At 43.0% G+C, this 26364-nt stretch overlaps 1 protein-coding gene and 1 non-coding gene across 4 annotated transcripts; both read left to right on the forward strand.

The window, feature by feature from the left end:
- The first annotated feature begins 1668 nt into the window (after positions 1–1668).
- Positions 1669–21788, forward strand: MED6 (mediator complex subunit 6). Of its 3 annotated transcripts, none has more exons than XM_075531191.1 (8): positions 1669–1801; positions 10424–10583; positions 12497–12588; positions 15263–15345; positions 15840–15948; positions 18396–18511; positions 20779–20806; positions 21368–21788. In XM_075531191.1, exons 1-8 carry the CDS (start codon positions 1780–1782, stop codon positions 21496–21498), a joined length of 741 nt encoding a protein of 246 aa, XP_075387306.1. In that variant the 5' UTR covers positions 1669–1779; the 3' UTR covers positions 21499–21788. The 3 variants fall into 3 exon arrangements, with proteins under 3 accessions (XP_075387306.1, XP_075387308.1, XP_075387307.1); XM_075531192.1 differs by lacking the exon at positions 1669–1801 and adding an exon at positions 4063–4188; XM_075531193.1 differs by lacking the exon at positions 18396–18511.
- On the forward strand, positions 10778–10912 carry LOC142427109 (small nucleolar RNA SNORA13). Its single transcript, XR_012779934.1, has one exon. It is a non-coding gene; the product is annotated as a small nucleolar RNA SNORA13 (small nucleolar RNA).
- Positions 21789–26364: the final 4576 nt, after the last annotated feature.

The following is a 26364-nucleotide window of genomic DNA, read 5'->3' on the forward strand; positions in this document are numbered from 1 at the left end:
GATCATGTTGTTGGGAGCTTACAGGTCTTATAACAATCTATACCTAAATTGTATCAAGCATATTTGTAAATATCTACTTTCTGTTGAGCCCTTGATATTAGCTCCTCTTTTTTCCAACCTCCCCCCTGGGACCCATTGATAAATTATAAATTATTATTTTCACCAACCACTGTCCCCATGGTTTCTGTTGTTCCTCCCCCTGGGGTGGGTGTTATGTGTCGATCATTGGAATAGGTTCCCCCTTCCTCCCCTCCTCTCCACACCCATCTTTCTCACACAGAGCAAAAGCTGGATTGGAAACATCGAGTTTAACCATCCAAGTGCTTAACCATTCTGCCATCAGGGCTGGTGTGTATGTGTGTGTGTGTGTGTGTGTGTGTATTTAGAAGGGTCATAGGGTAGAGTAGAATTGCTACTTCAGTCTCTCCTGGACCAAGTAGCCTCATCTTCCTCGCTGGTTCGTTGCAACAGCTAACCTTGAAGTTAGTAGCCCAAAGCTTAACCCACTACTCTACTCAAACGCAAACTGACTGCCACCGACTCGATGCTGACTCATAGAGAACCCCCCCCCCCCCCACGCCCGTGGGTTTCTGAGACTGGAACTGTTTACCGTGGCAGACAGCCCAGTCATTCTTCCGCAAACTGCCGAACTGCAGACCACGAGGAGTGCGGCTCTACTAGGGCAGCGGAAGAGGAAGGCACTGGGTCAGAGGATGGACTCGGTGGCTGCAACAATTGGCTCAAACAGGTGAACAAATTGTGAGAATGACGCAGGACTGGGTGGTATTGTGTTCCTTTGTATGCAGGGTCGCTAGGAGTCAGGACGGACCGTCGGCGCCAAACTTCAACCACTAGCAGGACTCTGTATTTTGCAATGTTGTTGTTAGGTGCTGTACAGTCTGTTCTCTTAGCGCCCAGACATACAGGACAATGAAACACTAACAATTGTTTAATTTGAGCTCACTGTTGCAGTCACTGTGCCAATTCATGTCACCGGGAACCTTCCGGTTAGCACGCAGGGTTTGTCTTTGGACGTTGGTTCCAGGGATGCCCAGCCAGCATCCCTCATCCCAATCCCCATCCAGTCCTCAACCCCTTTCCTCTCTTTCCCGCCCACTTTTCTCTTTTAAAACGCTCCACCCGCCCAGCTCATGTTGGCTCCGCCCCTTTGCCCCCAGCCGGGCTCGCAGGTTCTAGCTCCACCCCTCTCGTCCCAGCTATTTCCAAGTCCTCTCCGCCCATTCCCCCTCCACCAACGACGGGCACACCTAGAAGAACAATTGTGAAGCTGGCCGGAATTGGGCGGGGTTTCGTTCTGAACCCACCCGGGCGCAGAGCAGTCGCCTCCTGCCCCGCCCCTTTCCGGACTTGCCCCGCCCTCGTCCCCCGCCTCTCTCACGCCGGCTCTTTCTGAACCAACCACGGCGCAGAGCAGCAGCAGCTTCCTGCCCCGCCCCGCCCCTTTCCGGCATTGTCCCGCCCTTTTCGCCCCGCCTCTCCCACGCCAGCTCTTTCTGAACCAACCACGGCGCAGAGCAGCAGTAGCTCCTGCCCCGCCCCTTTCCGGCCCTTTCTGAACCAACCACGGCGCAGAGCAGCACCAGCCTCCTGCCCCGCCCCGCCCCTTTCCGGCCTTGCCCCGCCCTCTTCGCCCCGCCTCTCCCTCGCCGGCTCTTTTTTTCCCTCGCATCCATAGGAGCTGCAGTCGACTTCCTTTGTCGTCACGGCGTTTGCGCGTACACGGCACCGGAAGGAGAAGCTGTGAGCGCTTTTGGAATTATGGCGGCCGTGGACATCAGAGGTAACCGGTGCCGCCGTTATGTTTGGCTCTCTAAATGTCTTTGCCTTGGGTTGAGGTTTTATAGATCTTGAGGGCTCACCTTCAACTCCTTCCTGACGTCTTTTCATCGCAGCTGAGCGGTTTCTCGCCAAAGGTTGTCGTCGGTTTTTTGCAGTGCCTGTCGGATTTTGAGGGCGTAGGAGCCCTGCAGGCATAGTAGGTTACGCTCTGGGCTTCTCTCGAAAGGTCTGCAGTTCTCAGCCGCCAGTCGCTCTGATCACGTGAGAGTTCTGTCCCAAACTCACCGGCATCCATAAGGACACATCTGCCGCAGGTTTCCGAGACTGCAACTCCTTACCGTGTTTCTCTCTCGGAGCGACTGATGTTCGAACTGCTCACCTTTAGAATCTCAGCCCAACGCGTAACCACAGCTTCAGAAATCCCGAAGGCATACTGTCTGCCCTGTAGTAGGTTCGCGGAGTCAGGATGGATTCGATGGCAGTGTCTGTGTTTTATTTGTTTGGAGCAAGATATCTGCAGTGTGGAAGTGAAGAGATTTGAAGGAAGCAATCAGGCAACACTACACTATAACTTTGTAACTTTGTAGGGCATATATTATTTGAAATGAAGGGTGGGTCTTTATTTGCTTCACCCCTTTTAACTTGGCTTGTAGCTACCATCTGGACTTTGTGTTCTAAGGCTCCCTATGTAGGAAGCCCTAGATGTATACTAGCAGATGCTTTGTTTGTTTACTTGCATTTCCATCTGATACCTCCCATCTAACACCCAACGGTTATTGAAAGCAAGGGCATTTCTTTTTACCCACGGATCCAATGTTAAGGTGCCAACTAAACGGTTCCTGTCTTAGCCATGGTATGTCCAGCAGAATGGAACACTGGTTCTGTGCCATTGTCACAATCATGTCTGTGTTTGAACCCCTGTTGTAGCCACTGTGTCACTCCTTCACAGTGGATCTTCCTCTTTTTCTCTGCCCTCATTTATTAAGCATGATGTCTTCTAGGGACCGATCCTACCTGTTACCATGTAGAAGGCCTCACATATTTGTTGAATCATTGCATAAATAAGTAGAGATGATGTTCCTTAGTTAGGAGGCACGGAGGCCTTAGTGGAGCTCCTGTAAAGTGCCTGGCTGCTAAGTAAGAGGTTGGCAGTTAGAATCCACCAGCCACTCTATGGGAGAACAGCCTTCCAATCTGCTTCCATAAACATTACTGTCTTGGCAACCCAATAAGGTGGTTCTGTTCTGTTCTGTCTTGTAGGGTGTCAGAACATTTTTGATGGACTCCAGTGTAACGGGTTAATTAACCCCTTTAATGGCTGCTACCCGATCTTGAATTAGCATCAGGTGGCATCTCATTTCCTTTAAACACACACACACACACACACATTTCAGGGAGTCTGATTTTTTCAAAGGGGGAATGGGGCTGGGGGCAGAGCTAGAAATTGTGCTCTGAGATTCTGAAGAGGAAATAGGGCAATTTTTAAAATATCTGAAGCATGAGAAACTTAATTCGAGCAAATCAGGCAGGGAGGAAGAGGTCATAGAAGCTCAAGAAAAAGTGGGAGAAAGTAAATGTGACTCTTGGTAGTGGTTTCCACAGGTCCACGTATATTTGTATAAAACACTCAACTGTAGAGAATGCTGTTGTGAGGTGCCATCAAGTGGTTTCAAACTCGGCGACCCTCTGGACAACAGAATGAAACAGCGCCTGGTCCTGGACCGTCCTCATAGTGGCTCTGATGTTTGGGCCTGTTGCCACAGCCATGTGTCCATCCATGTGGTGATGGGTCTTCCTCTTTTTGCTGCATGATGTCCTTTTCCGGGAATGGTGGCTCCTGATAACTCATCCAAAGCATGTGAAATGAAGTCTGGCTACTCATGCTTTTAAGGAGCATTCTGGCTGTGTGTCCTCCCCAAACAGATGTTTATTCTTCTGGCAGTCCACGGTTCTTTCAGTATTCTCTGTCAGCACCATAATCCAGGTGCATCAATCCTGCGGTCTTCCTGATTCAGTGTCAACTTGATATAAGAGTCACACTTCTATCGTTACCGTATATACTTGTGTATAAGCTGAGTTTTTTTATGCAATTTTTGTGGTAAAATTAGGTGCCTTGGCTGATATTTGGGTCACCTTATACTTGAGTATATATGGTAAATCACTTTTGAAAGAGTATATCCATCATCACAATCAGTTTTAATGCCCCTTCCCCACTCCCACATTAATTGATTGCTCCCCATTATTCTCCTTTCACAGCCTTTTGTGTACATTTGGTAGGCTCCCTGGAAGGACTCTTGTGTTGCAGGAGTAGTAAGGAGGCCCGTAGGACTAGAATGGAGAAAGGAAGCAAGAAGCAAATGCCAGAGAAGTAAGAGGTGTGTGACTATGGTAGGTTATTGAAAGACTGGTGGGGGGGTGCAGTGGTTAGTTCTCCGTAGCTAACTGGCGTGTCAGTGGCTCCAACCCTTCAGTCGTTATGTGGGACAAAGATGTGGCAGTTTGCTGCTGTAAGCAGGACAGTTTTGAAAACCTTACAGAGGCAGTTCTACTCAGTCCTCTAGTTGCTATGAGTTAGGACTGACGCCATGGCAATGGGTTTTATAGGGTTTTTGGCTTTTCTTCTCTAAAACGGAGAGCCACTGGAGAATTTTGAGTTGTACGTTTTTTTACAGGTTTCTTGGATGCTAAGAACTAAGTGTAGGAGTGGGAGGGTGGCATTAGACCAGTTAGGAGACCATCTCTTTCCTTTTGTTCCCTCCCTCCCTCCCTCCATAATTATCTGAGCCTTTGTGTTCCCTGCTGTCGCCCCCATCCCTGGCTTAGGTGGCTATGTTTGTAATGGGTAACATTTTTATGTTAGCTTAGATTAGGGAGTATCAATAGAGATGATGATAAGTAGTTGGTGGCTGCTTGGCTTTATAGGGTGCGGTCACAAATCTCTTAAATGGGACTGATAGTTTTGTTGTTTTCACAGCTATGACCCTGCCCTCCCCCATCCTTAATCTTAATTTATCATTTTGTAAATGAACATTCTTATATACCGGTGGCTGTCTAAATGGATTGATGGAAATCTATGACCAGTAGAGGTAATTATCATACCTTACTTGTCCTTTGTCCTTTCCATCAGGGATGAAGTAAACATTTGTTGATTATTATATATCAGGTCTTGTGCTCGATTGTTATGTAACAGGCCCTAGGACATCCTGGTGAGTAAGGAACAGATTTAGTTCTCAAAAAACTCATATTTTAAAGGGAGAACATTGGCCTGTGGGGGTTATGTTATGATATGATGGGAGATGACAGTATATAAAAACTGCTATGAAAATATGAAGAAACTATTATTTCTGTCTTGGAAAGTAGGGAAAGGCTTTCCAGAGATAATGACATTTAAAATAAACAATATGAACTCACTGCCATGGAGTGCTATGTCTGGCTCATAGCAACTGTATTAGATCGAGTAGAACCTACATGATTTCTGAGACTTTACAGAAGTAGAAACTGGGACCCTCATGAGAATGAAAGGGTCCTCTATTGGAAATATAAACTAAACTAACTAGCTAAATAAAGGAAAAGAGGTATAAACTAGCACAACTTTTGTTGAAGCAACTTGGTCTTAATACTTTCCAGGTAGTAGCAGCACGTCACCATAGCTATCTTTGTTGGGTTCTTACATCGTGCTAAGCATGCTGCTATCTTCAGTGGCTGCTCCTTCAAGCCTGGGCTTTCTACTCCCATATAGAGTTACAGTCTCGGAAACTCAGATGGGCAAGTTCTACCCTGTTCAGTAGGGTCGCTGTGAGTCCGCAGTGACTCGATGGTAGGAGTTTGTTTCAGTCCCTCAAAAGTGGACAGACTGTAGTCTGTTCTTAATCTGGAAGCTTTGCTGAAACCTCTTTACCCTGGGTAACCCTGTAACCACTGAAATACTGGTGCCATATTCTCCAACTTCGCAGACTCATGTAAGCCACCACAGTGTGACAAACAGACAAGGAGTGTCTCCTTTCCCCGTACTTAATTAATTTGTACGCCGAGGAAATGATCTAAGAAGTTGGTCTAGATGAAGGAGATTGAAGCATCAGGTGGAGGAAGTCTTACTAACACACTGCAGTATACAGATGACACAACCTGGCTTGCTGAAAGGGAGGAGAACTTGAAGCATTTACTGATGAAGCGCGTGAACGACAACCTGCAGTGTAGCTTGCAGCTCAATGTGAAGAAAACCAAAGTGCTCGCAACTGGACCAATAGAATAGCACCATGATAAGCAGAGAAAAGACTGAAATTGATGAGGATTTCATCTTGCTTGGATCCACAATCAGTGCTCATGGAAGCATGCTCCGGGAATCCAGCAACATCCTGCTGTACCGGACCTCTTTAATGCTGGAGAACAAGGCTGTCCTCTGGAACACCAAGATGTACTGGCCCAAACCATGGTATTTTCAATAGCCTCCTGTGCAGGTGAAAGTTGGACACTGGATAAGGATACTGCAAAAGAAAAAAAGGATACGCTTGAATTATGGTGCTGGTGAAGAATTTTGCAAGTACTTTGGGCAGCCAGAAGAATGGACAAATCTGTCCAGGAAGAAGTACAACCAAAATATCCCTTAGAAGCAAGGATGACGAGATGTCATCTCTCATACTTTTCAACAGGTTTTCCCGAGAGACTGGTCCCTGGAAAAGGACAGCCTGCTTGGTAGAGTAGCGGCTCTGTAAGAAAGAGGAAGACCCTGGACGAAGCAGATTAATAAAATGGCTGCAACGGTGGGCTCAAACACAACAGTTGTGAGGTTGGCAGAGTTGCTGTGAGTCAGAACAGTACCAGGCATTCAGCACACATGATGTAGTGTGTGAATATTACTGCAACGCCCACCTTGTAGATGAGGAACATCAACTATTGATGAGATTAACTAGCCCTAAGTTTTGGAATTGCCGAAATCCAAGTCCTTTTCCTTGTTCTGTCCTGCTACATGATGGATAATTGTGGCTAGATAATTATCTTTTTAGACTAGCTATGCACTGTCGGTTTACCTAAGGGGGGACATATTAATTTTATATTTTTCAAGAGTAGCATTAGTAAGACTGCATAGGATTGGAGAAGACACATGGGTAGGATTCATAAGAGGAGACCCTTGTCCAGGTGGCATTTGATAAAAGCTTAAGAATGACAATAGGCATGGGCAGTACACAGTGATCATGAAGAGGGCGGAGAACTGGGCAACCTTCTGTTATATGAAAATGCTTCCAAAAGTTTTATTAGACTGCATGTACATCTTTTAGATTGCATGTGCATTACTGGATTACATGTACAGATGTTCTGTAAATTGTGTCTTTTCCCACAAGTCCTTAGTTGCTTTCTTTTCTGGATGTGTTTGAGGCAGCATAATGCCTGGTTTTTTGCCATCTTCATGGCTGTGCTTGGTTCTGTGCCATCGTTGCGATCTTTGGAAACAGTGGGTCAGTACTGGAAAATATGGCCTTGGAGAAATGACATTGGAGATTGCATGATAGAATTTTGCCAAAATGCTCATGGCAGCTGCTGTTTTCAACAACATAGTGATTATACACAACCTGCTGGATGGACTACATGGGAATCAAATCAACGACAGCTGTGCAAAAAAGACAATGGGGAAGCTTGATGTCATCGGCCAGAACAAGGTCGAGTGAACTGGAAGACCAACAATGGCTTGATGCAAGTCCAACGTGAAGTTGAAAATTAAAACTTGTTCATGAAAGCCAAAGTATGAACTTGACTCTATCCCAAGATGGACCATAAAGACCATCTTAAAGACCATTTTCAGAATATATATGATGACTTGAACAACACTACTGACCAAAGAACCCATTAAGGTCATCGTACGTAAGGAAAGCAAAAGGTCATTAAAAAGGAAAAAGAAAAGATGAAATGGATGTCAGAAAAAAACTCTGAAGCCTGCTCTTGAACATAGTAAATGGAAGACATGCTGAAATAAAAGAGTTGAAGAGAAGATTTCCAAAGGTAACTTGAGAAGACATAGTATAATAAAATGTACAAAGACCGTAAGTTAGAAAACCAAAAGGGAAGAACACTCTCAGCATTTCAGAAGTTAAAAGAACTGAAGAAAAATTCAAACTTTGACATTCGCAAGATTGAAAAGCGTCTATGAGCAAAATATTGAATGATACAGGAAACATCAGAAGATGGAAGGAACACAGAATCAATTTACCCAAAAGAACTGATTGATACGCAGTCATTGCAGGGGGTAGCATGTAATCAATAACTGATGGTATTGAAGGAAGAAGTCCAAGCTATGCTGACAACATTGATGGAAAATAAGGTTCACGGAATGGTTAGAATTACAATGGAAACACTTCAGCGAATACATGTAATGTTAGAAATATTGACTGGTTTATGTCAAGAAATGTGGAAGACAACTACCTGGCCAGCTTGTCTGGAAGAGCTCCATGTTTGTGCCACTTCTAATGACAGGTGATTCTGCATAATACAGAAATTATCAAACAATAACATTAACATCACACTCATAAAGGTTTGCTGAGGGTAAAACAATTACAGCTATACATCATCAGATAATTGCTAGAAATTCAAGCTGGATTCTGAAGAGGACCTGGAACGAACAAGATCCATTACTAATGTCAGATGAATCTGCTGAAAGCAGAGAACACCAGGAAGATAGATACTTGTGTTTTATTGATTAGACAAAGGTAGATTGTTTACACTATGGATTGTAACAAATTGAAGGCTGATGGGCCCAGAACGCTTAATTCTGTTCATGCGTGCGTAGGGTTGGAGCCGACTCAGTGGACTCAGGCACAGGAACCATTGTGAGATGGCGCAAAGTCATGCAGTGCTCCATTCTATTGTGCGTAGGGTTGGAGCCGACTCAGTGGCACCAACAGCAACAATACCCATCTGAGAAGCTGGACTGTAGAGGGAAGAATAGCATTCTGGATTGGAGGAAGCATCACTAACAACCTGCAGTATGCAGATGACATGCTCATTGAAAGAGAAGAGGACTTTAAGCGCGTGCTGATGAGGATCAAAGACTATCTATAGCCTTCAGTGCATATTATGACTCGGCGTAAAGAAAACAAGAATTCTTGCAACCGGACCAGGAAGCAACGGAGGACAGATTAAAACTGTCAAGGTTTCATTTCACTTGGATTCACAACACTCACAAAAGCGTCGTCAAGAAATCAAAAGACATATTGCACTGGACAAACTTGCTGCAAAAGACCTCTTTAAAGTGTGGAAAAGCAAAGATAAAGATGTCAGTCTCAGCACTAAAGTATACCTGACTTAAGTCACTGGGATTTTCTTTTTTTAAATCATTTTATTAGGGGCTCATACAACTCTTTTCACAATCTGTACATCCATCATTTGTGTCCAGCACATTTGTACATATGTTGCCATCCTCATTCTCAAAACACCTGATTTCTACTTGAGCCCTTGGTATCAGCTCCTCATTTTTCCCCTCCCTCCCTTCTCCCCCCCCAACCCTTGATAATTTATAAATAATTATTATTTTATCCTATCTTACACCATCCGACGTCTCCCTCATCCAGTTCTCCGCTGTCCGTCCTCCAGGGAGGAGGTTACATGTAGACCTTGTCATCTGTACCCCCTTTCTCCCTCACCCTCCCTCCACCCTCCCCATATCGTCGCTCTCACCACTGTTCTTCAGGGGCTCATCTGTCCTGGATTCCCCGTATTTCCAGTTCCTATCCATGCCAGTGTACATCGATGTCCTCGGAACTCCGGGCGTGAGTTACCTGTCTGGCGGCCATCTTCCTGGAGTCCCCAAGTCATTGGTATTTTCAATCACTTCACGTGTGTGTGAAAAGGCTGGATCGTCATGAGTAAGGAAAGCCAAAGAAGTATTGATAAATTTGAATAGTGATGGTGGTAAAAAGTAATGACTATACCTTAGACTGCTGGAAAATAAGTCTGTCTTGGAAAGATATAACCATGATCTTTAGAAGTGGGGGTGACACGGCTTCACCTCGTTTTCTTTGCATATGACATTCGAAGGACCAGGCCGTAGAGAAGGACATCATGCTTGATAAGGTGGAGGCTCAGGGACAAAAGAGAAGACCCTCAGTGAAATGGATTGACAAAGGAGCTGCAGCAATGAGATCAAACATAGGGACACTTGTGCGGATGACACGGGACCAGGAGGGATTTAGAAACTGCGTACTTGATAGCACCCAACTATCACAATGTCACCTCTTTACTTACGCCAAAGTATTCTCTAGTCAAGCCGTATAGTCGTGTAATTCCTTATGTCTGGATGTGCTCGGAATCATGTGAACTTCTGTTTAGTCTTAAGATAGAGCTCTAAATCCCACCCCTTCCACACCCTTTGAAAAATAAACCCTGCGCCCCAGGCAGTGCATTCTGCTCTTTCCTCTATTCCCGAACAGCACGCTTAGCCCTGTCTTAGCGCATTTAGCATGATACGCTGTGGTTGCTTTCTTGCGTGCTTGCTTCTTCTAGAAGACCAAGTGTATGCAAGTTAGGGTTCGTGTCATCTTTATGTCCATAGCATCTAGTACATTAGATGCCTAATGTTTGTTGGATTGAATTCTTTCCCTTTTCTCATTATTTATCTTTTTTTTTCCTCCTGTAGATAACCTGCTGGGCATCTCCTGGGTCGACAGTACGTGGATCCCCATTTTGAACAACAATAGTGTCTTGGACTACTTCTCAGAAAGAAGTAACCCTTTTTATGACAGGACATGTAATAATGAAATGGTCAAAATGCAGAGACTAACATTAGAACATTTAAAGTAAGTTGTCTTAAGAACTTGCCAATTAGAATTTTACAGTGAATGATCCAGTTTGTTTTTCATGAAATACACAGTAGAACTTTTGGAAGAACTGGATTTATACAAAGATGATGTGAAAGAATTATTCGTTATTAATTCGTTGGAACTGAGAAAATCTTGTTCTAAAAATTTCATGTAAAAATTTCCACTGTCCCGGCCTTTGTGTTGCCCGTTCGCTTTCGGAAACTAGTGAACGTGGTGTCAAAAAAGGCACAAATTAAACACCCTGGCAGCCACGTTCTGCCTTTGAGTTCGGTTTCTTTGGCATCAGAGCTGCATAAGGAACAGTTAAAAAAATAAAATGTCCACTGTCGAGTGGAATCTATAAGTAGGAGGTTAAATGTGCATCTGATGAGTGATCTTTAGGACAATATCTCCATTCTTGTACTCAACTTCCCATTCCTCCCCATCTTCCTCTGCCGTACCCTCAAGGAACCATTAATCCAGGTCCTGTCTCTAGATTTACCTCTCCTGGATTTTAATATACTGAAAAACATTTTAAAGATAAATAACCCAAAGCAGAAACAAAAACTAACAACAGTAACAAAGAAAAACATAAAAACTGTAAGTGAAAGAGCAGAAAATATTGAAAACTAAATGCATCATAATGATAGGGTGCTAAATTTTAACCTAACTGCACCTGCAACAATCCACTTTGCAGTGCATTCTAATAGTAAGGCTGTTCACGTTCCTGGTCCAGGGTCAGAGAGGATTAACCAGGGCCTCAATCTATGTGAATTTCCCCATCACTTTTTTTTTTAATTTCACTGAAATAGCAAAAGGGCAATCATGTGATAAGACAGTATATTTTGACCTGTGTCTGACATAATCAACTTTACAGTGCTCTCTATCTGACAACAGGGTTGTTACAACCCTGAACGATGACCAGAGGGGATTCACTGGAAGTTTAATCTGTGTGTGGACCCTGAAAATGGATTTTAGGATCCCCCTGTCATCCATAGCTTTCTACAAACCAGGTTTTCACAATTTAAGCTCTAATCCCATTCCTGCCTTCAAATGTGGATTTTATTGATCTTCAATCCTTGGAACAAACGTGGGCTTAGTAGATGGCTGCTTGTTTGAAAACAAGCCTTTAAGACTCCAGATTCTATATTCTTGCCGATAGCCAGGCACCATCTGGTTTCTTCACAACACTGTGTTGTAACATCCATATCTTCAGTGATCTCTTCATGAGGGCCAGCGTGGAGCAGGGCCATGTCATAGGTACTAATTGTTCCTGGATTGGGGCTAGAGTTAAGTGCAAGCCCAACATCCATTCATGCATCTGTGGTGTAGCTATGTCTCTGGTTCACCTCAGAGACACCATTATTAGTTTCCTTCTGCTGCCATCAAGTCAAGGCTGACTCATAGGCACCCAGGAGCAAAGTAGCACTGCCCCTGAGAGTCTCCCAGCCTGCACATCGTCACAGGAGGAGACCACCTCAAACTGCTGACCTTGTGGTTAGCAGCCCCATGTGTAGTGGATGACGAATTCTTGTGAAAACAATTTGTTGTTGCAGTTTGACAGCCTGGTCAGTTTTCAACAGCAAGCCTTCAAAACAAAACAAAAAAACCTGTTGCCAAGAGTCCCAACCCACCAACCCTCAAAGGAGAGCAGAGCGGTCCCGTGGGGTTTCCGTGGCTGAAATGCTTGACGGCTCGTGGCCGCTCCTTTCTTTCATGGACCGGCTGTTGGGTTTCCACTGCAATCATTTGGGCCACTGATTCACTGGAGCTCCTTAACAACAAACCTAGACAGTTTTCATACATTTTGCCGTGTTGCTATTCTTTTATGTTGTGTAGTAATTTGAATGTTGCGTAGAATTATTTACAGGGCTTTCCTAAACCTCTGGGTGCCTGTGTTCTGTTTTCAGTCAGATGGTTGGAGTGGAATACATCCTTTTACATGCTCAAGAACCCATTCTCTTTATTATTCGGAAGCAGCAGCGGCAGTCCCCCACTCAAGGTAAAACGTGAACTTCAGGTGGAGGTGAGGGCTAGTCATGAGGCGGATGTTTCTAAAAATGTTGTCAATGTCAGGACCTAATCAAATTTAAAATAACACTTGTCATTTGACATAATGCTTTCACTCTGAGTGTAATGCAACTGCACAAGGTAGCCTACATATTTTGAAAAGATTTATATAGGAGGACATTGTTCATTGCAGCATTGCTTATAACATCTGTTAGAATATACTCAGTAGTTGGAAAGACAGATGGGGAAACTCATGGCGCGAGACAGGTTTATTGAGGAAACCAGAGAGGGGCCTCTGATCGGAGTCAAAGGCTTTTCTGTACAGACTAGCAGGGTTGTAGAGGACTAGTCACGGAGGGTACATTTGTGGGTGGGAATGTGTGATTTGGCTAATTCTGGGAACTAGGGTTATCTGCAGGTAGGTGGGAGGTTACGGAATAAGATGTTTCTCAGGTGGGTGTACTTGCTGTCTGAGCAAGAAATCACTGAACATGACATTTCTGCAGGTACGAATCTCTGAATTATTCTCTTCAGGAAAAGATAGGAAATAATTTGCATGGCCATCAACAGAAGTCTGGTGAAACAGACGGATAGGTCCATACAGGGGCATACCATATGGCTCTTAAAAAGCAGGTGCCTGGGAATTTTATAAAGATTACAGGGGGGGGGGGGAAGGTAACAGTGGGAGCATAGTTTTATTACTCAAAAACAGTTAAAAGGTGGTCAGTTGATGCCCCTCTCAGATGCATGCTGGACCTGATCTGGTTTTCAACATTTTCTGTATTTTTGTTTGTTCATCTTAGGGCATTGCTCAGAGGTGTTATGTCATTGGAGGTCACCCTCTTGAAGTTGTGCTGTAGGTTTTTCTGTATTTCGGTCTGTGAAACCCAGGATTGGTAAACCTATAGGGGCAGTGAGTAGAATAAGGTTTTTGGGGGTGGGGTGCAGTGGTGGTTGGGGGTAAAAGGAAGATGGTGTCAAGGAAGCCAGAAAGAAAAAGAATGTTCGGATATAGATGTGGTAGCAATTGTGTAAGTCTTCTTGATGTGATTGCACTATGGAATGATATGATATGTGACTTACTCCCAATTAATAAATTTTTTTAAAAAGATGAAAAATAACCCACAATTTAAGTGGATGAGGACAGACCATGCGTCAGGACAGAAAACAAAGGAAAGCAACACAGTAGTGCCTGCTGGATCTGGAAACAGTTGAACTCTGACATAGGCAATAGCTACTTATTTTGTCTCTCATATGTTGGACATGGTAAATGAGACCAGTCTCTGGAAAAGACATGCTTGGTAAAGGAGCAGGGCGGTGAAAGACAGGAAGATGGATTGACACAGTGGCTGTAGCAGTGGGCTTACACATAACAATTTTTCGGATGGTGCAGGACCAGGCAGTGTTTCGTTCACTTGTACCTTAGGGTTGCTATGAGCCGGAACCTACTCAGTAGCACCGTTCAACAGTATCAACTCTTACTAGGAAACACTACAGACTAGTTGAGAAATACTGCTGAAACTGTTACGGCTTTTTCCCTCTTAAATCAGGTCAGCTGAAAGGTCTCAGTAGTAGGAAGGGCTTTCAGTCCGGCCCTTATGGACTCTGAAAAGTTCCCTCACAGCTATTCTGTATCAGGATGCTGAGAGGCAACTGTTGGGACTGGAGTGAAAATGGCTGCAATGATGGAATTGAGCCAAGAGAGTGCAGAAGACAGACTACCACAGACGTATGTTTAACCCAGAACAAAAACAATGCGAGTTAGAAAAGAGTTCATGAACCCTGCCTCATTAAATGATGTGACCTTAAAGGAACAAAACAAGCAAACAGAACTTGCTAGAAGAAATTAGGAAGTAAAGAACATGTTGTTTACAGGGGGAAAATTTTTATCATTAGACTTTTTGACTGATACGTTATGTTAAAAGAAAGTAGGAAAAGATAACTCAAGGAAAAAACAATTCAGATAGGATGTAAGTCCCTCTGAACTGACTTTCAGGTAAAAAGGGCATAGACATGCTCTTATGAACATATACAAATCCAGGAATATTGTTCCCGTGAGAGCTCTTCTTGAAGAAGCTAGTAGTGAGTGAACTTCAGGCAGACTCAGAGAAACAGCAATATGGGAACTAACAGAAACCAAAACAGACCCATTGCCAGACTTGGAATGCCTAGTAGATTTGAACTGCTGGTCTTAATGTTAGCAGCTGGGTGCTTTAACCACTGTGCCACTAGGGCTTCTCTAAGGATTATTATGTACACAGCAAACCAAGGCCATTGAATCATAATCAACTCATAGTCATCCTATAGGGCAGGGTACAGCTGTCCCTTGGATTTCAGAGACTTACATTTTCACAGGAGTGGGCATTCTTATCTTTCTCCAGCAGAGGGGCCGGTGGGCTTGAATTGCCGACCTTGCAACTAGCCGTCCAACACTTACCTGACAGAGCTGCCAGGGCAAATACCTTAGACTTTGTGGGTCTCCATCAACTAGTACCAATGTATCCATCAGTAATAGTAAATAAGTAGGTGTGGCAATGTTCCCATCAGAGGACAACAACGGGCATTACCAAACTCTAAGGTTTACTGTGGCAAAGTAGACTGCCTTTACTGGAGCAAGACTTGGATTTACAGCTGTGTTCCTAAATTCTTTTCCCCCGATTATCTAGTCATCCCGCTAGCCGATTACTACATCATTGCTGGAGTGATTTATCAGGCACCAGACTTGGGCTCGGTTATAAATTCTAGAGTGGTAAGTGTCTTTCTGTTCTTCAAACAAACAAATAAACAAACAAATCTTTCATTTGAGGTCCTTTGTTTCTAAGAATTTAAACAGAAACTCCTTTATTTTCTGGAAATTAGTATAAAACTCAAAACCAACCCCTCTGTCCTTGAGTGGATTCCAATTCAGCAATATCGGACAGGGCAGAACTGGTGGGTTTCTGAGACGTTAACTCTTCATGGGAGGAGAAAGCCTCATCTTTCCCCCACAGAGCTGCTGGTGGTTTCAAACTGCTGACTACCTAGAGCAGCCCAGCGTGTATAGGGTTTACTATGTGAATGTGATGAACATTGTTTATTTTGTGTCAGTTCAGGGATAAAAATAGGTGCCACAATCCCGGCTAGGTAATAGTTTAGGTTCTGAGAAACAGGGCATGTTGATCTAGATGATTTTGAGCATTTACTATGGAAATTTTGGTGAACCTAATGAGAAATTCATGCTTTGTTTTGTTTTGTTTTTATAAGCTCACTGCAGTGCATGGCATTCAGTCAGCTTTTGATGAAGCTATGTCCTACTGTCGGTATCATCCCTCCAAAGGGTATTGGTGGCATTTTAAAGATCATGACGAGCAAGGTAGGTAAGACACAAAGCCCAACAACCAAGCCCATTGCCATCAAGTACATCCCAACTCATGCCAACCTTACTTGGCAGCGGAATTGCCCCCTAGGGTTTCCAAGGCTGGGACTCTGCGGACGGCTACCTGTCTCCTGTGGAGCAGCTGGTAGGTTGGAACTCTCCTACCTTTTGGTTGGCACTTAAGTGCGTGACCACTGTGCCACCGGGGCTCCTTGGTAAGAAGACCCCTGGTAGGTGCTGTCGAGTTTGTTCCAGTTCACAACGACCCAGCCAGGCTCTGAGCCCATCTCCTTGAGGGCCTTGTTCTCTTTCATTGACCTCTGCTAAGCCTAATGCTCTTCTTCAGGGACTGGTCTGTCCCAGTCACCTGTTAACCTACATGAGATGAAATCTTCCCATCTTCTCTTCTTGCCTGTACTTCTTCCAGTCTGGTATATTCAATATCCTCCACCAACATTGTGAGGTGATTGAAAACACCCTGGCTTAGGTAGGTACACCTCAGTCCTCAAAGGGACATCTTTGAGATTTGCCCAGTGCAGTAAGTCCTTTGATTTCCTGACTACTGCTTCCGTGTGTGTTAATGACATCTTTGACAGTTGCAATCTTTCTCCATTTATCATGATATTGCTTATTGGTCCAATTGTAAAGCTTTGGGCTGTCTTTCTGTCAAGGTTGTAGTACATGCTTCAGGCCCTCTTCACTTAGAGGAAACCAGGTTGTGCCATCTGTATCGCGAGCTACTCGTGACCTGGATGCCGTGTGCCTTGTACTTCAGCATACAGATTGAGTAAGTTTGGTGAAAGGATAGAACCGTGACACCAGCATCTGCAGTGTGAAACCATGCAGTTTCCTTTTGTCGGGCTTGTACAAGTTCTACGGGAGCAAAATTACTTTTGGGGGCAAATAATGTGCTTACATATGAAAGTGTGCATAGATAATCGGTCCTCTCGGTCAAGGATTCCGTTGCACTCAGATCCATCATCCTTGCCCATGGAAGCAGTGGTCGACACATCAAACGGCATGTTGCATTGGGAACATGGGCAGCAATGGACCTCTGTAAAAAAATTTGAAAACCAAAGAAGTCACCTTGAGGACATTAAGTCATTTGATGATGTTGCATCATCTTGGAACGTGAAATCCTCTATCCTATTCTTCAAACGAGGGGCCTTGCTGTTAGAGCCTTGTCACCAGGTGACCTGTTTTCTTCAGGTGCCTTCGTTTCCATTTGTGCTATTCTGCTGCTTGTTCACCATATTTTACCAGGAAAACGACTTGCAGAAACCCCAATAGTAGGATTTATTTATGTAAGAAATTGCAAATCAGAGTAAATTCCTGGAGGGCAAGGAAGCCTTGAATAGGATTCAGACCAGTGAAATTTTATTCTTAATGATAACCAGTACAGTTTGATATGGAGAGTTTGCTTACGTTGAATTAAACTGGCTCAAGACCTATTTGTCCTTTTCCTAATGAAATATTTCAAGTAAAATCTATCTATCTATCTATTTTTACATTTTATTAGGGGCTCATACAACTCTTATCACAATCCATACATATACATACATCAATTGTATAAAGCACATCCGTACATTCTTTGCCCTAATCATTTTCAAAGCATTTGCTCTCCACTTAAGCCCTTTGCATCAGGTCCTCTTTTTTTTTCCCCTCCCTCCCCGCTCCCCCCTCCCTCATGAGCCCTTGATAATCCATAGATTGTTATTTTGTCATATCTTGCCCTAGCCGGAGTCTCCCTTTCCCGCCTTCTCTGCCGTCCGTCTCCCAGGGAGGAGGTCACATGTGGATCCTTGTAATCAGTTCCCCCTTTCCAACCCACTCGCCCTCCACTCTCCCAGCATCGCCCCTCACACCCCTGGTGTAAAATTTATTTATATCCCTTTATTTACTTGTAGAGACAGGCTCTCCACTGTACTTTTTTCTAAAGGCAAATCTCATGCGATTATTTCCCACATTTCTCTTTCATGTTCTCTCTTGTCTTCCTGGTCTCTTGTCTTGTCTGTTTTCCCAGTGAAGTGCGGTCTTAGTAGATTATGGTGTCTTGAGCTTGAAAAGTTTGCATCTTCTCTTTGTATGAGTAGGATTTGGGGAAAATATAATTTATGTGCTACTTTATATGAAAGTTAAATTTTAAACTAATAATCTGAATTGTGGTTTGGGTGATTATGAGAAACTTCAGCTGTGAACTATCTATCCATGTTTACATAGTAAAAGAAAAGTATCTTCAAAAACATGTAAACATATTAAATATTAGAATGTTCAGTTTATTTAAGATGGCGAGTGTGAACATTTCTTACAAATGTTGTATTTGCGGGAATAGCATCTACTAAAATGATTTTGGGGTATGTCAATAATAGATAAAAGATCTATAAAAATATAAGACTATTCTCCCTCAGCATGAGCTGTTTTGATTGAACTTCATGTTTTAACAGATAGAGTCAGACCTAAAGCCAAAAGAAAGGAAGAACCAAGCTCTATTTTCCAGAGACAACGTGTGGATGCTTTACTCTTAGACCTTCGACAAAAGTTCCCACCTAGATTTGTGCAGGTAATGAGAAGGAAAATGTGTGCTTATTTTTTAATTTACTGAACACTTCATGGCAACATGTTTACTCATTTGTAACTGGGAATATTCCAAGTGTGGCCCGAACATTGTCGATCTTTAGTAGCTGAAGTAAAGATCTCAGCAGCGAACGTCGAGAAGGAGAGAGTTCGCGGGAGCGCTGCCTTGCTCTCTGTGTCTTCACTGATGCTTCACAAACACTCCTCTGGGGACTGTATAGTAGGTAATGCGCTCCTCCGAAAGCGTGTGAACGCTACAACCTGAGACTTCATGCTCATTTTACGGTACTTAGCTAATGTAGTAGATCTCGTTAAGTGATAGGACTAGTTAAAATGTTGGTAACTAACAAGAACAGACTGTTTAAAAAAGAGGCCATGGTATAATAAATGGAGGGATTAGGAATAGAGTTTTATGGGTATTTAAGTGATAGAAATTTTGTATTATTCTTTTGGGGGAGGTGTCAAGTAATAATAGCAAATGTACCTATCAGTCCACTGAATGAAATTTGAAATTAGGTATGAGTTAGAATATGTGAGTAGATTATTCATGGTTAGTTTCCATTCTTATGAACTTGTATAGTATTGTGTACATACATAGTCAATTAAACTCACTGCCATCATGTCACTTTTGACTGATAGAGGACTCATGGGGCATTGTAGACCCTGTGGGTTTCCAAGACTGTAATTCTTTATACGAGTAGAAAGCCTTGTCCTTCTTCTCAGAGCAGGTGGTGGTTTTGGACTGCTGACCTTACGGTTAGCAGCCAAATACTTAACCACTATGCCATGTGCACTTATGTATACTTTTTAAGGATGAATTTAGATAAAGAGAATTTTGTGTATCTTGATAGACCTCCTCTTCTGCCTTCTGAATACAGAGTTGGACTCATGACTAAAATTGATAACAGTAACATAGTAAGAAAAACAAGTAGGTCATAAAGGCGGAGCGACATAGGCAGAGTCCGAAGGAATCCATGTGTCGACTTCCTTATGTGCTCGTCTTACCAGGAGTCACACAGAGGACACTCACTGCAGGCAGTGAGCATGAAGCCACATAGTGTGTGTTGTCCTGTCGGACGTCCACTGAAACCTGGGCAGCCAAGCTTTTTCTGTTTTCATTTTGGAGGGGAGCAGTTGTCACGTAGGCATGCGCTCCCTAACCTATGACCAGAATTTCATATTTCCCAAGGAAAGCAGCGCTTCAGGTAAGCTGTCTAGGAACAGCTGCATCTTATTAGGGAATGGTGAGAACCCACTTGAAATGGAATCCCCTAGACATCACCCAAGGGCCAACCTTGAAAGCGTGCATTCCCCTAAGGATAAAGACCTTGGGCGTTGTTGGTCGGAGCTTTGGTAAGTAAGGGTTCTCTTTGGGTCTTGTTCCGTGTTTGGTGGTTCCCAGGGTGTACAGTTAGAGGAATCTAGGTGGCGCTTGGCAGCATGATCTGGAACATGTGAGTCAGAAAATTGTGTAGTCTCTAGTGATAGGAATATGCAAGAGAGTTTAAGGAGTGTATACAAATTTAGAAATTCAGAAAACAATGAAAGCATTAATCATGGGAATGAATATGTCACGTCTTTTTCTGAAACGACAGGGAACTATTTAAAGTTAGTAAAGGAGTTCATGGTGTAGACATCTTTTTAAATAAACTTGTTTAACATTGAAGGCATGATCATCAGTTAAATGTGAAGGCGGGGTAGGCCGTGGTAGGTAATGGGGAAGGGAAGTTGCTGGGCCCAGCGAAGTAAAAGAATTACTGTATCTAACAAGGATTAGTCCTGGTTCCTCAGCTCTCCACCCCATCAGGTTTTTTTTTACCGTAGTACAAGCATCAGAAGGCATATTATGCTCATAGGAAAATAACCCATGTCATCTTTACTCTCATGCAGTGTGCTGTCTTGCCAATTGCCAAGGGCTTTCCTCAAAACTTAATTCTCCATTCTTATAGCTCATAACCTCTGAGCAGATTTCCTCAGGAGTCTTGAGGCTCCACTGTTCTTTCTCATAGGATTCTACTTAACTGGTTTGGGTAAAGCATTCTCGTTTTAGAATTGTGTCTACTCTGAAATACAGAAAGAATAAAATGAACAGTTTGGCAGTTCTCCCTCCTTGAATTTATCATTCTTATTGAAACCGTAACTTTATTCAAATTGTTATAAATGACTTCAAAGAGGAACTAGTACTCATAAACCATAAAAAAAATAAAACTATCATTTTGTAATTTTTATTCTTCCTATATTTTTCAATTACAGCAAAAGTCTGGAGAAAAGCCTGTTCCAGGTATGATTTATCTAATATTCTTATTAAACTTGGCGTAAGATCAATAACATGTTACACTCAGCACTGACTAAGACTGAGATGAGCGGTGTTCATTTATCCTCTTAGATTATCTTTCTTACCTGTTGAGTTACCAAAAGGTGGTGCTTTGGCAGCTAGTGATGCTGACGAATGGGAGAGGGAAGAGTGTATTGAAAGAAGGATGTAGATGCCAAAATGACTAGAGGTTTTTTTCGTTCCTATCTCAGTATGAAGAATGTGTTCTGTTTCACCACTGAAAACAAGCATTAAACTGTCCAGTGAGCTGGAATAGGTTGATCATATATTTCATGTACACATAGTGCTTTATTTAATGCCTTATAACTTTGTCTGGTTTCACAAAGTACCTTGAGTTAGCAGTTTTTATGTTTGTGAATGGATTCTAAATACATATCCTAGATGAAACAGGTAAGTCGTTAAAACTTAAAATTTGAAAGACTCCAAACCATCAGATGAACTGTTACCTAACTGCCCATCCCCTCGATCCTCATTCCCTCACCAAAAAACTCTGCATTTGATGTGCAGTGGATCAGACAAAGAAAGAGGCCGAGCCTGCACCAGAAGCTGTGAGGTCTGAGGAGAAGGAGACCACAAGGAGCGTCCAACAAGCAGTGAGCGCCAGAGCGCCCCCTGAGAAGCGGATGAGGCTCCAGTGAGTATGTGACACAGAGACGCTGCAAGACTCCTCCTGCTGAGTCGTCCCTCCGCGCTGTGGCAGGTCCCTACGCTGTAACATACTTCGTCACAGCTCTCTCCTTTGTATGGAATATACTTATTTTTAAAGAAAGGATGTTAGTCCCATCATGTTTTCTGTGTGGACATTTCTTATGCATTCTTGGTAACCCTTCCTCTACTGGACTTGATCAACTTACCCACCCTCTTGTGTACCAAAATATATACGTTTAAAAACACAATAAAGATATTTGTATATATTTCTTTATCAGGACTTTTGGGACTCCGGTCTGTACTTTTTGAAAATTTGTGGCTACGTTTCATGAACACATGGATTGATATTAAAGTAGTTTAACAAACTTAGTCAATTTTTTGTTAGTTACATATTCCTCATTATTAAAACATTCAGTTCTTGATCATTTGAAAGATGAAGAAAAGGAGTAACCCAGTCACCAAGACCACCACTCAACGAACACTGTAAGTTTTGTCAAGTTTTAGCCTCTTATTTTTAAATAAATCATTTTATTGGGGCTCATACAACTCTTATCACAATCCATACATACATCAACTGAGTAAAGCACCCTTATACATTCGTTGCCCTCATCATTCTCAAAATTTGCCTTCCACTTGGGTTCCTGGAATCAGCTAATTTTCCTTTTTTCCCCTCCCCCTCCCACCCTTTTCCCCCCTCCCTCATGAACCCTTAATAGTCTATAAATAATTATTTTATCTTATCTTATACTGCCCTGCATCTTCCCTCACCCACCTCCCTGTTGCCCATCCCCCAAAGAGGAGGCTACATGCAGATTCCCGAGATCAGCTCTCCCCCTCAACACCCCCTTCCCTCCCAGTGTTGCCACTCTCACTGCTGGTCCTGAGGGGTTTATCCGTCCTAGATTCCCTGCATTTCCAGATCCCTACTGTACCGCTGTGCATCCTCTGGTCTAACCAGGTCCACAAGGTAGAACTGGGACCATGATAATTGGAGGGGAAGAAGTGTTCAAGAACTAGAGGAAGGTTTTCATTGTTACTACACTGAACCCTGAGTGACCCATCTCCTCCCCACTACCCCTCTGGAAAGGATGTCCAGCTGTTTATAGATGGGCATTGGATCCCATCACGCACATCCCCCATCACGGGGATGATCCCCCCCCCCCGCCTTTGTTTGAAACCTGGTCCCCTCAGCCCTTCATGATCACACATGTTGGTGTGCTGCTTCTTCCATGTGGGCTTTGTTCCTTCTGGGCTACATGGCTGCTTGTTTACTTTTAAGTCCCCAGATGCTATATCTCTCAATAGCCGGGCACCATCAACCTTCTTCACCACGCTTGCTTATGCACACTTTCGTCTTCAGCGTTTATGTGAGGAAGGTGATCACATAATGATGGTTTTTGTTCTTTGGTGTCTGCTACCTGTCCCTTCAACACCTTGTATTCACTTAGGCCGTGTGCTTCTTCTCTTTGGGCTTTGTTGCTTCTGAACTAGATGGCTGCTTGTTTGCCTTCAAACCTTTAAGACCTCAGATGCTATATCTTTCTGATAGCTGGGCTCCATCAGCTTTCTTCACCACGTTTGCTTATGCACATGTCTGTTTTCAGTGATCATGTCGGGTTGGTGGGTATCATGGAATGACCATTTAGCTGGGCAAGGTGCTATTGTGTTGAAGGAGTGTGCGTGAGGATAGCCTCCTTTTTCTAGATATAAATATATTTAAAACTATGGTTAAAATTATTCTGGACTTACAGTGTTACTTTATTATATTTTTGTTGTAAACATTTCCTCTGATCTCATTTTTATGCTAGGTATTAATTTTTTAATATATCATTTGATTGGGGGGTTCTTCCAGCTCTTAAAACAATCCATACATCTACCCACGTACAAGGAGATCAGATCCAGTTAGTACAACTATTTCTCAAATTGATACATCAACCTCTCAAAGGAGAGATGCTGAAATTAAAAAATGTTACCGAGTTCTGAAGCCTGAAATTGATCAAACAGGCATCAAGATGCTTTGAAAACTATTGGCAATTGGAATGCAAAGTCTGGAAATAAAGATGATGGAAAATATGGTCTTGGTGATAGAAATAAAGCTGGGGACTGCATGATAAATTTTGCAAGACCAACGACTTCTTTGTGGTAAATACGTATTTCAACAACAAAAGGTGGCTTATACATGTGGACTTCTCCAGATGAAAGGTACAGACATAAAATTGACTATCTGTGAGAAGAGACACTGGAGAAGCTCAATGTTGGCAGCTAAAACCAGCCCAGGGGCTGACTATGGAACAGACCATCAATTGCTCCTAAATAAGTGGAGGTTGAATCTGTAGAAAACTCAAAACAAGTTCACAAGAGCCAAAATTCGAACCTGAATTTCGAGAACACCTCAAGAATGAATTTAATGCACTGAACACTAATGACAGAACACCTGATGAGCTGTGGATGATATCAAGAATACACGAAGAAAGCACAAGGTCATTACAAAGACAGGGAGGAAAGCAAAGATCAAAGTGGAGGTCAGAAGAGACTGAAACGAGCTCTTAATCGTAGCATAGCTAAGGCAAATGGAAGAAATGAAGTCAAAGAATTGGATAGAAAATTTCCAAGGGTACCTTGAGAAGACAAAGTAAAATATAATGAAATGTGTCATAAAGGAAGACCACATCCAGCAGCCCAATTTTGTCATCTATGTGTGTCATCCACTTCAACAGCCCTGTATATTTCCCCTCTCAGATTTGTTTTTGTTCCCTAACCTCAAAGAACATTGCAAAGGAATATGATTTGAGTCCCTTGAAGAAACCCAAACTGCATTTTTACCTGATTTATATCAGAGTGAGGAATTCTCTGGAAAATGGGTTCAAGAGAGGAGACACTGCCTTCAGGAGTGCATGGACCTAGATAGAGGATATATTGAGAAACATTAACTTCACATTTTGATGTGATTATCTTATAAAGGTTTCTTTGACTTAATACTTTTGTATTTGCCCTTTATAACTCAGAAATTATGCTCTTGGTTCTCAATCCAAGATAAAAGAAAACCTATTCTCACACACACATCAGACCATGAGTATTTGTATCAGTTTATTCAGAGCAAACAAAAATTAGAAACAGCACAGTTGTCCTCCATCAGGTGAATTGTTTTAAAAGCTTCAGTAAAAGGATATTATAGAATAATAAAGGGACCAAACCTTTGATACATGCAACAATTTAAGAGAATTTTCCGGGTATTACGGACTTTATGAAGAAGAATGCAGCATCAAGATTGGAGGAAAATTTATTAGTTTGCCATATGCTATATGACACATGGGCTCAGGGTACTAATGAAGACCAGTCTACAGCTTTCCGTACAGATTACAACTGAATGAAAGGAAGACAAAATTCTGTACAAGTGAACCTGTAAGCAACATCACCATAAATGGGAGGAGATAATTGAAGATGTCAGGGATTTAATCTTGGGGCCACAATCAATGCCCATAGAAGCAGCAGTCAAGAAATCAAATGACTTGAGCAGATCTGTAAAAGTGTTAAAAAGCAATGATGGCGCTTTGCAGATTAAGGCTGGCCTGACCTAAGCCGTGGTATTTTCAATTACCTCCTATGCAAGTGAAAGCTAGACGATGAATAAGGAAAAACAAGAATACTTGGTATACCCTGGACTGACAGAAGAACAAAGCAAACCTGTGTTGGAAAAAGTGCATCCAGAATGCTCTTTAGAAGCAAGGGTGACACAACTATCTCACACTTTGAACATGTTTTTAGGAGGGACTAGTTCCTGGAAAAGGGCATCATACTTGGTAAACAGGATCAGTGAAAAAGGAAATCCTTCAATGGGACAGATTGACACAATGGCTGCAATCATGGGTCCACGCACAGCGACGGTTATGAGGGTGGCTTGGGACTGGGCAGTGTTCTGTTTCTGTGACTTGGCACCTAACAGTAACTTTCTACCAGATCTTAGATGAGCAGAGTCCTCAGACCAGGCTTAGCACTTCCTCTTTCTGTGAGAGCTCCCTTTCCCACTGGATTTTAATTAGAAGTTGAATGCTCCTGATCTCAGTTTTCAACGTTCAGGGTCTCCAGTGCAACAGGACCACCATTAAATAGAGGCTAGGGCCACACAGGAGAGGGAGATGATGCACTAATTAATGGTTGTTCTCTTGAAGGCTCGGTCATCTATCTTTGGTTATTGCCTCCTACCCTACTTTGTTTCTCTGACCATGTTTTCAATTAGCCCACCATAATGATCCCTCTGTTGGCTGGGCGCTGTACCTAGGTTTGGCTATAGTCTTCCTCCTATACACTTAGCTATAACTCACTGCCATCAAGTCCTTGCTGACTCATAGCGACCCCACTGTGGGATTCCGAGACTAACTTTATGGAAGTACAAAGCCAAGTCTTTCTCCCTCAGAGCTGCTGGTGGTTTTGAACTGATGACCAGGTGGCTCACAACCCAACAATAAACCACTACACCATAGACCCTCTACACTGTAGGAACCCACATATATTTAGGCTGGCAATCAAAGGGAACACAGGCCGACTTCCCTCCATGGGGTATGAGGGAGGGAGGCAGAATTATTAACAGAGATAGAGGATATATTTAGTATTCTGAAATTCAACAGGACATACTACACCCAAAATATTCTATGCTGACTCATAGTGATCCTATAGGACAGGGTAGAACTAACTACCCCCTTTGAATTTCCCAAACTATCCCATCTCCATTGGAGTAGCTGGTGGTTTCAAATTACCTACCTTGCAGGTCACAGCCCAACTTGAAACCACTACACCACCAGGACACCTGACTTATTACATATGTACTTAAAAATAGCCTTTAAATATGAGGAAACTTC

The sequence above is a fragment of the Tenrec ecaudatus genome, chromosome 14 (assembly GCF_050624435.1).
Source record: "Tenrec ecaudatus isolate mTenEca1 chromosome 14, mTenEca1.hap1, whole genome shotgun sequence".
NCBI classification, from domain to species: domain Eukaryota; kingdom Metazoa; phylum Chordata; class Mammalia; order Afrosoricida; family Tenrecidae; genus Tenrec; species Tenrec ecaudatus.